At 37.6% G+C, this 14,095-nt stretch overlaps 1 protein-coding gene across 1 annotated transcript; it reads right to left on the bottom strand.

Moving 5' to 3' along the window:
• Positions 1-2,156: 2,156 nt before the first annotated feature.
• On the bottom strand, positions 2,157-11,698 carry LOC136763443 (platelet endothelial cell adhesion molecule). The gene is made up of 8 exons (XM_066717471.1): positions 11,508-11,698; positions 8,559-8,852; positions 6,954-7,256; positions 6,351-6,638; positions 4,865-5,161; positions 4,645-4,767; positions 4,022-4,070; positions 2,157-3,140 (listed from the first exon to the last, which is right to left on the bottom strand). Exons 1-8 carry the CDS (start codon positions 11,560-11,562, stop codon positions 3,026-3,028), a joined length of 1,524 nt encoding a protein of 507 aa, XP_066573568.1. The 5' UTR covers positions 11,563-11,698; the 3' UTR covers positions 2,157-3,025.
• Positions 11,699-14,095: the final 2,397 nt, after the last annotated feature.

Here is a 14,095-nt window from a genome sequence, read left to right on the forward strand (position 1 = left end):
AATGTGTGTCCTTAAGAACACACATCCTGGGCCCTTTGAAAACCCTTGTTTTGTCCTTGCAGGGTAATCACCATTTGCACATGTTTTTTGTTGTTGTGGTTTATATGCTTGTAGCAGTTGTATCAGACTTGTAGTCGAGTCACCATAGTTCGAGTACGAGTCACCATGATCTGAGTCCCGAGTCCTTGATTTTCAAGACTGAAATCTAAACTTGAATTTAACTTACGAACAAGCCCAGATTACAAATATTAAAACTTAATTGGCCTGTTTTTCTATTTCTCTGTTATTGTTTATTTATATTTCTTAAAAAAAACATCCTGGACTCCAGTACTACAAGTCTGTGTTGCATAGAGGAGAATTGAATTGGACACTTAACAGAGCTGTGACCCAGTATACATTGTTAGAGTGTAGGTTCAAGTTTCTATTCTAGGATTTGCAAAATAAACACGAGCGACTGAGAAATGGCAAGTGATTTCCCCTTTCAACTTTTTTTTCATTATATAGTTGCAGGTTCCCTGTATGTCTCTTACTTGGACCCATGATATAGGCATTCAAAATGTGTCTGAGTACACTTTTTCATTTAACAGAAATACTCATTACTTTTTGTCTTATTAATAATAATAATAATAATAATAATAATAATAATAATAATAATAATAATAATAATAATTCCTCACTCCAAAATTCCTTTCTCATGAAAACAAAAACCAAAAAAACATTCCATGGTAATATATTTAGTATGATGACCTGATGTTTTAAAAAGTAGTGTGCACTAATGTCTTTCCTTTCTTTTTTCTCACCCTCTCAACCCCTCTCACATCTCTTCCTGTCTCTCTGTTATTTCCTCCCGGATGCACTTGCTTAAACTTAACCTTTCGTAACCTGATCTTTTCTTCTTTCCCTCCTCTTCTGATCTCTGCATTTGAATTCCACTGGGATCAACACCTCCCCTTTCTTCCACTGAGACTCTAGGACAGGAATGGAGAACCATTTTTGACTTGGGTACCCAAAGTCTGGTTTATGTACATCACTAAGTGCCAAGGGTGCCAATGATAAATTAGGTATTTAAACGTTTATACAGGGGCAAAATTGCAGCTTTGTTAAACAATATTTATATTTATTTTTTGCAGTAATTAAGTTTGTATGCAAAAATGCCAATAAAACAAACTGCAATCCACAATGCAAAATAATCGAAAACACTATTGACACATAGAACCTCTCCATCCACCCCCACCACCTTGCATCCACTGCTACTTCCCCCCCACCTTGAACCTGTTTACAGCTTATCTTAATTTGCTTTCTCTCTGCAGATCCTGTTTGAATTATTTGTCAGTATTGTAGTTTGAGACCTCTGAGAATATTTGGGAAAATTAAGAATAAGTACTGGACCCCCCATTTCACATTGTCTGTAAATGCTACTATAGGAGTCACCCTTGACCCGCTCTGTCCTATTCCCAGCACATCTCCACTCTGACACGCTGATTCTTCCTGAGCAATTTATACCCAATCCATTCTTTCCTTGTCAACTAATTGACCCAGATGCTTGTCTAGTCCCCGGTTCTCTGCCTGGATTGCTGTTGCTCCCTCCTCGTCTGCTGTTCTCTCTGCCTTGATTCGCACAGGCTGCTCCACTCCCTTTACTGGCTCTCAATCTCAGCTCATACGCCGTTCAAGACTGACTCTTGACTACTTGAATATTTATTTTTACTCCAAAATTGTCTGAAGTTTCAGGGATGTCTTGCATTTTTTGTGTGCAAGGTGTTAATTCTGAGTAGTATTCAGTGATCCCAGATCTTATGAATGACTTTTCTGCCCCCCAAGTGCTGATCCGTGGATTGCAACCTCATGCATGTTCACATCTCTTTAGTGCCACTAGACACCATTGTTGAGACTGTAATTTATAACACGGTTCCCATGTTTATTTCCCATGGGCTGATGCTTGTGAGATATCTCCACCTGATGCTTTCTGATTTCAATATTCAGCTTCCAAAGCCCCAGAAAACGTCAGGACCATTAAACAAGACAAACACTTTTTCCATGAAGGGATCTGCGATTCACACTGAATATTGGAGGCCTACTTTGCAAAAGGTAGAAATCAGCAAATTACATATGTTCTGAGTTTTAAATAAGTGACGTTAAATGAGAAAACAAATCAGCAGAATTTATATTTTTTATGAACATTTGGAACATTATGGTCATACACATCACAGAATCAAATTACTTTTTTACAAGAATAGCCAGGGATGTACATAAAATACGGGTACGCTGCACAATTCTGCGATTCTCTCAGGAGGATTTACATACTAGGCTATCAATACAAATATATAGGGGGAAAGATGATGACAAAAGTACCCAGAACCAAATGAAAAGCAAACAAAACACATGGAGGACATAAACCTGCTCCATTGATAAAAACTATACATGTTTCTCTGAACAGGAGCCGACTGAAGTATAGACGTTTCCACTGGTGTTGGCGTACCCTCCACGTTTGTGAGAATGATGCGTTTGATTTGGGTTCCCGACGTTAATTCACAGCGCCTTGCAATTATCCAATTCATTCATTTATTCAGCACTTGTTTTTTCCCGTTTATCATTTGACTGCAATATTTTTGGCTTCGATTGTTTCATCTCTTCAACACAAGTATCGCCAGAAGGGAGGATTTACGGTGTATTTGTTTGTGTGGATTTGCTACTTTGAAACAGCCCTGTAAGTTAGTTTGTAATTCTGGTGCTTTCTGGGAAAACATCTGTTTGCAACAGAAAGAGAGGTAAACAGAAACAAAATGCTGTATAATATCATACAAATAGTAACAAACATACAGGCCTGAATACATCCAGCCCCATTATTTTTGGTTGCGTGAAACGGCATGTGCTTTATTACAGTCCAGTACAAATTTTAATCTGTTGTTATTTTGTTTAGTTGTTTCTTTCATGATCACAATAACAGTTTGAAGTGGTTTAATTTAACGCCATATGCAGCGACTACTGCTTGTGCTGAACTATCATTGGAGCCAAATAAAGACTTTTAAGACAGATCATCATAAACATCCTCTTCCATCTGTCTGTTAGAGAGAGGGCAGTAAAATCCGTCTTCAACATCCTGGTAATGATTTTTGCTGGTATTCTCTGTCTTGTATTCACTGCAGTTGGGAAATGAAAATAATTAATTCCATTAATAAAACCGGCAAATACATTCATTCATTCATCAAATCTATCAATTAAGAACGTTTCGAAACTCAACATTTCTGAGTGCAATTGTTTTTGCCTTTGAATAAATTAACAATCTCAAATGTTTGCAATTATGGAACCAATGACATTTCTACTCTAATCCAAATACATATATTGATCTCATAGATCTCAGCTATGTTTACAGAAAAACAATGTTATACATGTCTAAGTGATAACTTAATTAGAGTTATTAAGAGGTGCTATTGAAGGACATGCAGCTCCCCAGGAAATTATTTAACAGATGCAGGTAATGGTCTTTAAATAGATCAGTCACTGTTTCACCTCACACATCCCGCAATTCCCAAGTTAGCCACCAGAGGTCATCATCACCTGAATTCTAACCCTGGCTCAATCACTCCTGTAATAATCAACATCTCTCAACACCATGTGCACTTGCTCAATTATCCTCAGCTCCCATTGGACCATCACTCCCCATCACGGCTCTCTGCTGCATATATAAAGCCCTCTGTAACTCCCTCTGACAATTTCAATGTCACACTTCTAAGCAGTCTCCTGTACCATTGTGATTCCCTGCCTTTGACCTCGCCTGAGCTTTTGAACACTGACTGCTGGATTGTCCTTACTAGTCTGTTCACCTGATCTCTGACCTCCTGCTTGCCTTAATGGCCACACCTTCTGGATTCTCCTGGACATTACTGTTGGCCAGCATTGACCCCAGCCTGTCTCTGACTACCTCTCTCTCTGCACCTGGGTTCCTCTCCACGGCAGTGCTTCGTTACAATCAAGTTTTTGTATTTTATTGCATTTTTAGGTTTTAATATAAATGACTTACGTGCTTTTGTGATATTTGTCTTTTGGAGTTTGCTTGCCCGCTGACACATCTGTAAACACAAAAGAACATAAACATTGTTTAAGGAAACCTATTGCCTGCGTACTCCAGTATTACAGAAAATACTGCATAATACATAAAGGAACACAATTGTATAACTGTGTAGATGTACAATCCAACCCTTTTAAATGGAGTCTAACCACAATGTAACAGAATCTAACTATCTGAAAACGCTGAAAGCAGATTAACATTGTTGTAAGACTGTTACAGTACTTGGATGTGAATTAATTATCCAGTCACATTCCATTATTGCAAGTGCTTGTGATTGAGTGTGCCTTGAATAAAGGTGTCTGTCAAATGAGTGAATAATATTATTGTTCTTTCACATTTTCTGATGGTTAGCATGGGTCTGAGTATTCCCAACACACACACATATCCTGATTTTGCTGTGCAGTTGTTTCCTGGAACAATATTACACAGACCTAATAGTAACTGTAACCATCTCTGTAATGTTGTTCCAGGAACAACAGCCACATGACAAAATCACCCCCCAACACACACACATTGAACACGTTCCCACAAATTCATTGTCTTGTTCATTATACCCAGCTGAAGGCTGAAGTCACCTTTTGTGGGTGGTGTCCGAGTGTCTGTGCTCCTCTCTCTCATCCACACGCAGCCTGCCACCATGAGCCCGATCAGGATGAACACAGAGAAACACAGGCTTACCGTGGCAATCGAATGCACCTCTGCAAGAAATATATACACATTAACCAATGACGATGATGAATAAATAAATAAATACATTGTGGTCACAAAAAAACGGATAAAATAAATCGATCTTACCAGCCTTGGGAATGATGTGCACTGTCACTTCCCTGCTGTTTAGAGTGATATTTTGTCCGTCATATTCGTTTTGTGCCTTGCATGCGTACTGCCCGCTTTGCGCCGGGACTGTCAGCCTGAGCTCCTGCTCCTGGCTGATGATGGCCTTCCTTGCGCTCCCCTTCTCCTCGAGCTGGTACCAGGTCCAGGTGATGGGCTCTGACCCTGAGTCCACCTGGCACCGCAGGACCATGAGCTGCCCCTCAAAAACAAACAGCTGCTTGGGGATGACCGAGATGGAGAGATTGGTGATGGGGCCTGGCAAGCATAAAGAAGACAGAGAGAGTGATGCTGATATAATGCTGACATAGTGTTAAATTGTTTGAACATTGTGAAATTATTTATGGTCTCACGAACTAGTTCTCTATTTTAAACCTCACTCATTTAAGATATGTAAAAATAAAATATTCTGACAGAGAGCGCAATATACTTGTGGGAGGAAGGGTTTGTGCATTTTTTTATTTTGTATTTTTTTTGCAGCAGCAGGTTAACTCAGTATGGGCACTGTTGCATGGGAAAATTGCAGTAGAAGTAGTACAAAAAGGGCCTGAGCTGCCTCCAGACATCGTGATTTTGCAAGCCTGCAGATAAGTATTTGTATTGGTGTACGTCTTGATAAACTGTTTTGCAACTTCCACAGAGGAAGAATCCTTCTCTATCTGGGAAAGTTTTAAATTGAGTCTCCTGCCTAATTTTATTAAGCTCCATATTTAACTGTTTTTACATTCTGTACTTGTACTTTTATTGCCCCTTTTAACATTTTAAATATTTTACTGTATGTGCACTTTTAAATGATAACTTTTAAATGTGTCTGACTTGAACTGTGCCATTTTGTTTGCTTAATTATTGGGGTTGTATGTTGGATTGTTTTAATAGTCACAAGGCACGAGTGCTGAACCCAGGGCAGCTGGGAAATGGTTTGAAGCTGTTGTACTGTGTAGAGGGAGAAGAAATCTTAAACCTGCTAATGCAGTAATAAGCGCTGGGGGATATAGGCCTTGGCTCTTGTGAGGATATTTATGGTGGAGGGGCAGAAATTGGAGTCTCACGTTAAATCCAATTAAATTGTGGGAAACAAGTGTCTGTGCCTGTGGCTGCCTGTGTCTTCCAGATGGTGGCACTAAAACATGTTTTAAACTTAGTTTTTTTATACTTCTATACCAGAGACCGTTCATTTGAAAGATGTCAAAGATGTCATACACATCACACGACCCATGGTGCATTATAAAACAAGTGTGAGAGTACTACTTGCATTAGCTTGTTGTTGTTCCTGGAACAATATAACTCTGACCTAACCTCTGTAATGTGCTTCCAGGAATAACCGCCCCACAGCAAAGGTCAGGTCATACGAAACCTCTTCAGTGTGTTGCAGGATGATCTAAATATGGTTGTTGTGTTGCAGACAAAACAAACAATACATGCAAAAATTAAATTAAAGCCTGCTCACTCTGCACTATCAGCTGGGCTGTGGCTTTCTCTGTTCTGGAAGCTCCATTGACCACGTTAGTGGCGATACATTCATACGTCCCTGCATCGCCTACCTCAGCCTGTGGAAATGACAGAGAGGCGAGGGAGCTAATGAGGTCGTAGCTACTCTTGTGGGGGTTGAGTCTGCGCCAGCTGTACGAGATGGGCCAGGATCCATTTTCCGAAAGACAGGTTAGAGTAATGGGAGTTCCGGCCATGATGTAAGGCTTATCCGGGTTTCTCGTTATAGTAGGTCTGGAAACAGCAGCTGCAAACAGATGATACCATTTAGGCTGGAGGTGTCAAAGGCAGAGGTCTACACACACACAGTTTATTACCAAAAAGTGGATGTTAAAGGAAAATCTTTGGGAGGCTAGGGTTTAATGTAGAAAATGTTCAAAGTGTTTAGCATAGCCTGCACCACCCTGCATAATTAATTTTGATTAATGAATTATGAAGAGGGAAGAACTATGGCAAACAAAGATGTAAAGTGTCAGTTATATTTTCTGAAAACAATTGTCTCCCAACACAGGGAAGTAAGCTTTGCATTGATGCTAACTCAGTTGAGGTTCCCACAACTTACTCTCTTTCACTTTCAGAGCCACCGTGCCTTGGGTCGAAGAACTCAAGTAACAAGTGAACAACCCGGCATCTGTCACTTGCAAATCGGGGAGTACCACATTAGTGTCGTCCCTGCCTCTGATGCGAGATGTGAACTGGTTAAAGCGGGGCGAAGGGCCAGAGAAGCAGAAGATGTCAACCTCTTTGCTATACCAGCAGTTGTTTTTAGGGAGACTCCCTCCACTTCCCATGTTAATGCAAGGCAACATGGCGGATCTGCCTTTGAAGCCCTCGATATAAGGCGGGGAGCCTGCCAGTGCAGGATCTGAGGAAAACAAACAAACAAAACCCCCAACACTCAACAAAATAAAACAATCAAAGCAAACCACAGACATTGTTTTAATGTATGGCATAAGTGGTAAAGCAGGGATATTGCAACTTGTAAACTGTAAATGTTTTATTCCATACGACCCCTAAATGACAGAAATTAAGTATTGAGTTGGTGTATTATATTTTCTTTATGCACAGAGTGCAGTAATGGGTCAGATTCCCACAGGTTTTAGACGTACCTCTCAATTGACAACTGACTAATGCCAGTAAATTACTGGTAATTAGACTTATTATCCACACAGTTAATTGAACTGGGTGGATATAAACCTTAATCTCTTGAGGCCTGGAGATGCCCGTTCTTATTGCCTACTAACAGTTTTTACATTTAATTTTATTTTTAAAATTCAGGTTTGAGCTGGATCTTAGAGAAAAAAAATACCTTTGGATGCTTCGCTCCACAAATGATAGGTTGGTGAATGTGAGACAGATCAAGTCATGCATAAGTGATCTACCAGGAGTGATGGGTGTGGGATATAAAGGGTATTATTATCATTATCATTATTTTACTTGGATTTATGTAATAGCCATTATTTATAATGCATTAGATTCCTGGCCTCCTCGTGCCACCGTGTCTGCAGAAAGACCTCTTTAATTAATTGATTGTAATTTTGTTCGTTTTTGTTATATTTTCTCTAATAGTCAAAAGCAATTAGAATATAAAACATAATAGATATAATACTTTAAAACTAAATTAAAACTACCACAGATTGTTCCCTTTCTCTTTAGCAAATGGAAGTAAACAAAAATGCCTTTTCTCCATATTGTCAGAGTTAAAGGTACACATTTATTTTTAAATCTTCCTGTTAAGTTACTCTCTTCCATTTTGCAATTGATTCATGTTTGATTGAAGAATTCAGACTCTGACTGTGTTAAAGTAAGCTTGGTTTTATTGCAATTCTATTGAGTGGTAGCCACATTGTGCTCTTGCATCGTCTAGCTTTTGTATACAAGTCTAAAATATGACTTTCTCAAATGTTACAGTGAGATCACAAATAAATCATGTAATCAACAAGCACCATCAAACCTTTGAAGGTCAACATTTACTATTGGCCACATCCCAATTATTATTATTATTATTATTATTATTATTATTATTATTATTATTATTATTATTATTTTATTATTATTATTATTATTATTTTTAATTATTATTATTGTATTACTATTCAAAGTCCTCACTTCAATATGCTCTTTGTCCTGCCCTTTATGTGAAATATAGGATGTTAAAGTACAGTACCTGTAGTTAAGATGAGATTCACTTGCCCCACATGAGTGGAAGACCACACATATGTAAACAGCCCTGAGTCTCCTTCCTGAAGATTGGAGAGAAGCAGGTTGCAAGTCTGGATTTGCTGGCTTCGACCAACAAATCTTCCCATTGAAGATCCTGAGCAATACACTGCAGTCCCATTTAAGTACCAGCACGAACTACTGAAAGATGTGTCCTGTTTGTACTTGGTACATGGAATGGTGACCTGACCACCAATCATCCCCATCACTATCAGAGGGTTACTCGAGGCGGAGAAGGTGCCTTGCAAAGGAACAAGAACCAAAATCAAAAATACGAACATGTTGCATTGAACTCTGACACTTTGTTGAAACAATGCTACTTAAGCAATACTGAAGTACGAAAGAAATAAGAAAAATGCTGTGAGTGAAATAAATGCAAAATCTTCCCTTCCCTATACTTTTCTCTCTCTCTCTCTCTCTCTCTCTCTCTCTCTCTCTCTCTGTCTCTCTCTCTCTCTCTAATCCCTCAATATCCAGTGCTCTTACATCATACAAACCATACAGGTGTGGTTTTTATTAGTTAATTTTAACCATACAATGCCCAGAATTAGCTAAACATATTGATGACTACATTTTTATAAATCAAATATAAAATTATGAAAATATACATAGAAATAGAATTAATAATAATAATCATAACAACTAGAATTTAAAGTATCTCAAGTACTTAGTCTGCATATTATTGTATATTATTTAGTATGGTAGTACACTCTTAAAAAACAAAACTCTAACTTTAAGTCAAATAATTGCCAGCAGATTCTGTCACATTCTCCTAAAAACTACAGTCTTGACCATATAAGCAAAATTACAGTAAGGGACTTCATTTCAATACACAGTCATGCCATACAAACTGACATGCAGCCTCAGACCAATAACAGTAGCCTAAAAGCAACCACATCATATGCGGCGCATCACTGTCATGGCAGTAAATCAGTTGACCATCTTTTTGACTGTCAAACTGTCAAACTGTATCTGCTATCTGCTGTAGTTCTTAAATCCCACAATTGGGTTCTGCTGCCCATTGTCTGAAAGGATTTGTCGCTTAATTACTGGTCAATCATTGTCATCTCAAAAATAATTATACAAATAAATCATGAGCTTGCTTAAATAGACCAGGGTGTGGAAAAATAAACCCCATTTTAAAGTAGAATTGTCCACACCCTTCTCTCCTTATTCAAGACTGTTCTTTAATTAAAGCAACTGCATACCAATTTGTATTTAACTCCAACTGACTTTATTGAGGTAACATCATGTTGAAAATGCAAGTCATTGTTTTCTTAAGTTTGGCTTGTGTGCCAAAAATTTGAGTGGATTACTATGAAGTGCAAACTTGTATTAAGCAAAGGAATGACTCACACTACAAGCATTGCATGCAGTACTGAAATGTGAAAGAAATCTGAATGCACTGGCTTGGATTTCAGGAATTGTGCACCACTTCAAATAATGTTGTTACCACAGCAATCCTCTGCTGCAAAGCAAGCCATGCACATTAGCAGATCAGTATGTAATTTGTGTTTATTTTATGATCCAGCATAGTTTAAATCTACACCTGAGTTATTCTGTATTCATAATTGTGTTAAATATATTTAGGCATTGCAATGATTTTGTAATGATGTGATGCTGGCTTATCACACAGCCAGGAACAGTGGCCAAGTTCCTGGCCTATAACAATATCTTAACCCTTTTCATTTATCTTAAAGAACAGAATAAAAACATGCATAAAGGATAGAAATATATTAAAGGAAAAGGAAAAAGGTTTTCTACTAATATTAACAGAATATTAGTCAATATGACAGAGGATGTGGTGAAATATAACACATCAATCAGACTAGTTACTATAAGTCACATTGCTGGAAAGTGCAAACAATTTCTATGTGCTCTTGCTGAACAGGTAATTACTAGGGCACAGATTGCACTCTACAGAGGTATTTTCCCTCTGGGCTTTAGAAAAAGGAAACATTATTTAGCATTCAATTACTGTCAGAAATGTGCAAGTAAGTTGACAGTACATTTGAGGAGTGTAAACAGCTGTGGACAAAGAAATAGGTCACCAGTGGACACATCCTAACAACTTATTTTGTTTACTTTTATTGATTTATTGTATAGATGCTGTAATTATATGATTATGTATAGTGTTTTTAGACTGATAACTTTTGTTATGTTTCTAATCTCCCTGTCTCACTTCTTCATTCAGATCGTAGTGCAGTAATACAATCGGGCGTTACAGCAGTGTTTTAATTTCTCCCTGTGCTTGCTGTTTCACTGCTGAATATTTTCAGATTGTATGTGATCACTGGGTATAAGCCATTTATGAGTGTATGTTTTAATCAAATTATGATACCCCTCCAACTCCTTTCAGATTCATTAGAAATTATGAAACAGACACATCTTTATGCTCAATAACTTGTGTTATGCTATCATAGCTCATAGGGTCACAAATTGAATATTATATTATACAATTGAAATTTTGTTTAATACTGGATATTAGTTTCAAAAGGTTCTTCCTTACCTGTTTCAATATAGATAAATAACTGTAAAACTGAGAATAATATAAATCTATGACTTAGCTAAAGTATTTTTTTACATTTGTGTTGTTTATTATTTATTCATTCTTTTGCAAATATAAATAACATGCAGAGGGCTGTAGGAGACATTTTTATAATCTTTCAGAAAAGCAAACACAGAACATTGATTTTCTGTGTTTTGCACTTGTGCCTGTATTGTTTACCTCTTTATTCAATGCCGATAATAACATTTATACTTTTGCCATAAGGTAGATCCCAAGAGCTTTAATTTAGTATATAATATACATTTTCAGCCAAAATGTCGGTTGTGTCCCTCTGGTTCTCAACCCTCAATACATCATATATACATACATACATACATATACACCTACCTTCTGGAAGAATTAAAATAAGGAGAAGAATGGGACACTTTCTTATTTGTTGCATTCTTTCTGAATTCTGAGCCAGTATTCACGCAACTGTGTGATCTAGAAGAGAAGAAATGATGACTGTTTGCAGAAGTGGTTTTTGCTAAAGCATCCTTGGCTGAAATGTGAAGTTGAGCGTGGCTGCTGCTGGCTTCTCCCTTCCGAAGTGTGCATGTTAGCTCTTTCTACAGGAAACAGGCGTCCCACTTGAAACAAAAAAGATATTGACAGGAAATTGCATCTGTGGGTCACTATGTAATAAGTTTGGGATTCTTTAGGACCGTGTTATATGGCAGGTGGTGCCGGGGTTGGGGGGGTTATTATATATTGATGTGTTTTTCCTTTTTGGCATATTTCCATTTCGTTCGATTTGACTCTTCTCAAAACAAAGAAATTCCAATCTTCACCCACTTGGCTATATCACTGGGCTGGAACTAAACATAATTGCGTTTTTGCCCATTAAACATGTCTACTTCACGTCTTCCTCAGAATAAACCTGAATGTGGTCGTTGATATATTGCTGTTAGCTTAGTGTGTTCTAGTTTTTCAGCTGTTGTACTGCTTTAAAACAAAACCTAAACATGCAGTTGTTCTTTTGAAGCTTGTATATGACTCTGTTCGGTCAACTGGAATATTTATAGTGTAAATTGAGTCAGTGTTGAACAAATTCTGAGAATTTATTTAACTTTATCTTATTTATTTAACTTTAGATGCATTCAGATTTATATTAACATATTTGATATTCTCCACTATTATATGAAATATGTTCTACAGCACGCTCTCAACATACAACATCAGCCATAACATTATGACCACTGACAGGTGAAGTGAATAACACTTATAATCTCGTTATCATGGCACCTGTCAGTGGGTGGGATATATTAGGCAGCAAGTGAACATTTTGTCCTCAAAGTTGATGTGTTAGAAGCAGGAAAAATGGGCAAGCGTAAGGATCTGAGCCACTTTGACAAGGGCCAAATTGTGATGGCTAGACGACTGGGTCAGAGCATCTCCAAAACTGCAGCTCTTGTGGGGTGTTCCCGGTCTGCAGTGGTCAGTACCTATCAAAAGTGGTCCAAGGAAGGAAAAGCGGTGAACCGGCGACAGGGTCATGGGCGGCCAAGGCTCATTGATGCACGTGGGGAGCGAAGGCTGTCCCGTGTGGTCCGATCCAACAGACGAGCTACTGTAGCTGAAAAAGTTCATGCTGGTTCTGATAGAAAGGTGTCAGAACACACAGTGCATCGCAGTTTGTTGCGTATGGGGCTGCGTAGCCGCAGACCAGTCAGGGTGCCCATGCTGACCCCTGTCCACCTACACCATATTAAGCAGGTGGTCATAATACTACTATACTACTGTATACTACTACTACACATTTAAATATACACCAAATGCATTTGTGAATACGTTTTCCCTGGTATATTTAGGAGTTATGATGACATAATGGAGATCAATTAAGTTCAAATCAGTAACTAGATTGTGGCAGCAGGGTTTAGATACAGAGAGATATACAAATCTCACTGGGTATAATTTGAAATGGGGGTTGATTTTCACACTGATGAAGTGTTGATTTTGCACATACTCCCTGCTTGTAAAGTATAAACTAAAATTAATGTGTGTCCACAGCACTTTACCAATCATATTTGAAAATGATTTTACGGCTGTCTCATGTGCAGTAATTGTACAGGAAACACAAGTTACATTTTAAGCTTCTTTTCACATCTAACATACTGTTATGTGTTGGTCTGCATTTCCTGCTAAGGGTGCAGATTTTAAGTGGCACAATCAAAATCAAAAATGCAAAATGAAGGAAAGATTGTTAAATTTTAATTGGAAATTCAACTATACTTATACTGGATATTTGATCCTACAATACAATACTTGAATGCTTTTTACTTTGTTTACTTTTTATTTATGTACCTTTTGTTTTTTTGTTTTTTTCATGTGTTTTTTTTCATTTCAATTAGAATTTTAGGTTTGTGGTGCGTAAAGTGAAACTCTCGCAACTTTATCCACATATTATCCTTTCTTGTTGAAGGGAAACAGAATAATTATATATCAATCTTTAAAACAACAACAATTTAATGGGAGTATTTGAGGTGGCAGTAAGATGTATCCACCTTTGCCTTAATACTATGAATAATAATTCCCTCCCAATTATTGTTTAAGTTTTATTAGTATTAGTATTGGTATCAGTGTAATAATTATTTAGTATTATTGTATTATTAGATTAGAAATGTCTGCAGTTGTGCACACATACATAATATGTGAACTCTGCTGTTTTATGTTTTTTTTTGGTATTCAGTTGCAACATTATTTTGAACCCACCAAATCTGGTCTTAGAGCACATGCCACAAAAAGTCAAATGGGAAGAAAATAAGAGAAGTGGGCTGCCTAGATATTTACAGACTGGTGGAAATTAATAAGAGAAATGTAATCTCTTCCTTTATATTCACCACTGTAGTGTGTCTTAAGCATGGCAGACATAGACTGTGCCTTGCAAAAGTATTCAGAACCTAGAAGTAAATAGAGAGTTAATATATAATAAACAT

This window comes from Amia ocellicauda, chromosome 11 (assembly GCF_036373705.1).
Source record: "Amia ocellicauda isolate fAmiCal2 chromosome 11, fAmiCal2.hap1, whole genome shotgun sequence".
Lineage (NCBI taxonomy): Eukaryota > Metazoa > Chordata > Actinopteri > Amiiformes > Amiidae > Amia > Amia ocellicauda.

Coding starts and splice junctions, on each gene's coding strand:
- LOC136763443 (XM_066717471.1), bottom strand. CDS start 11,562: ATGCAACAAATAAGAAAGTGTCCCATTCTTCTCCTTATTTTAATTCTT. Junction 6,639..6,953: donor GGCTCTGAAAGTGAAAGAGA/GTAAGTTGTGGG, acceptor ATCTGTTTGCAG/CTGCTGTTTCCAGACCTACT. Junction 3,141..4,021: donor GACAAATATCACAAAAGCAC/GTAAGTCATTTA, acceptor TCCCAACTGCAG/TGAATACAAGACAGAGAATA.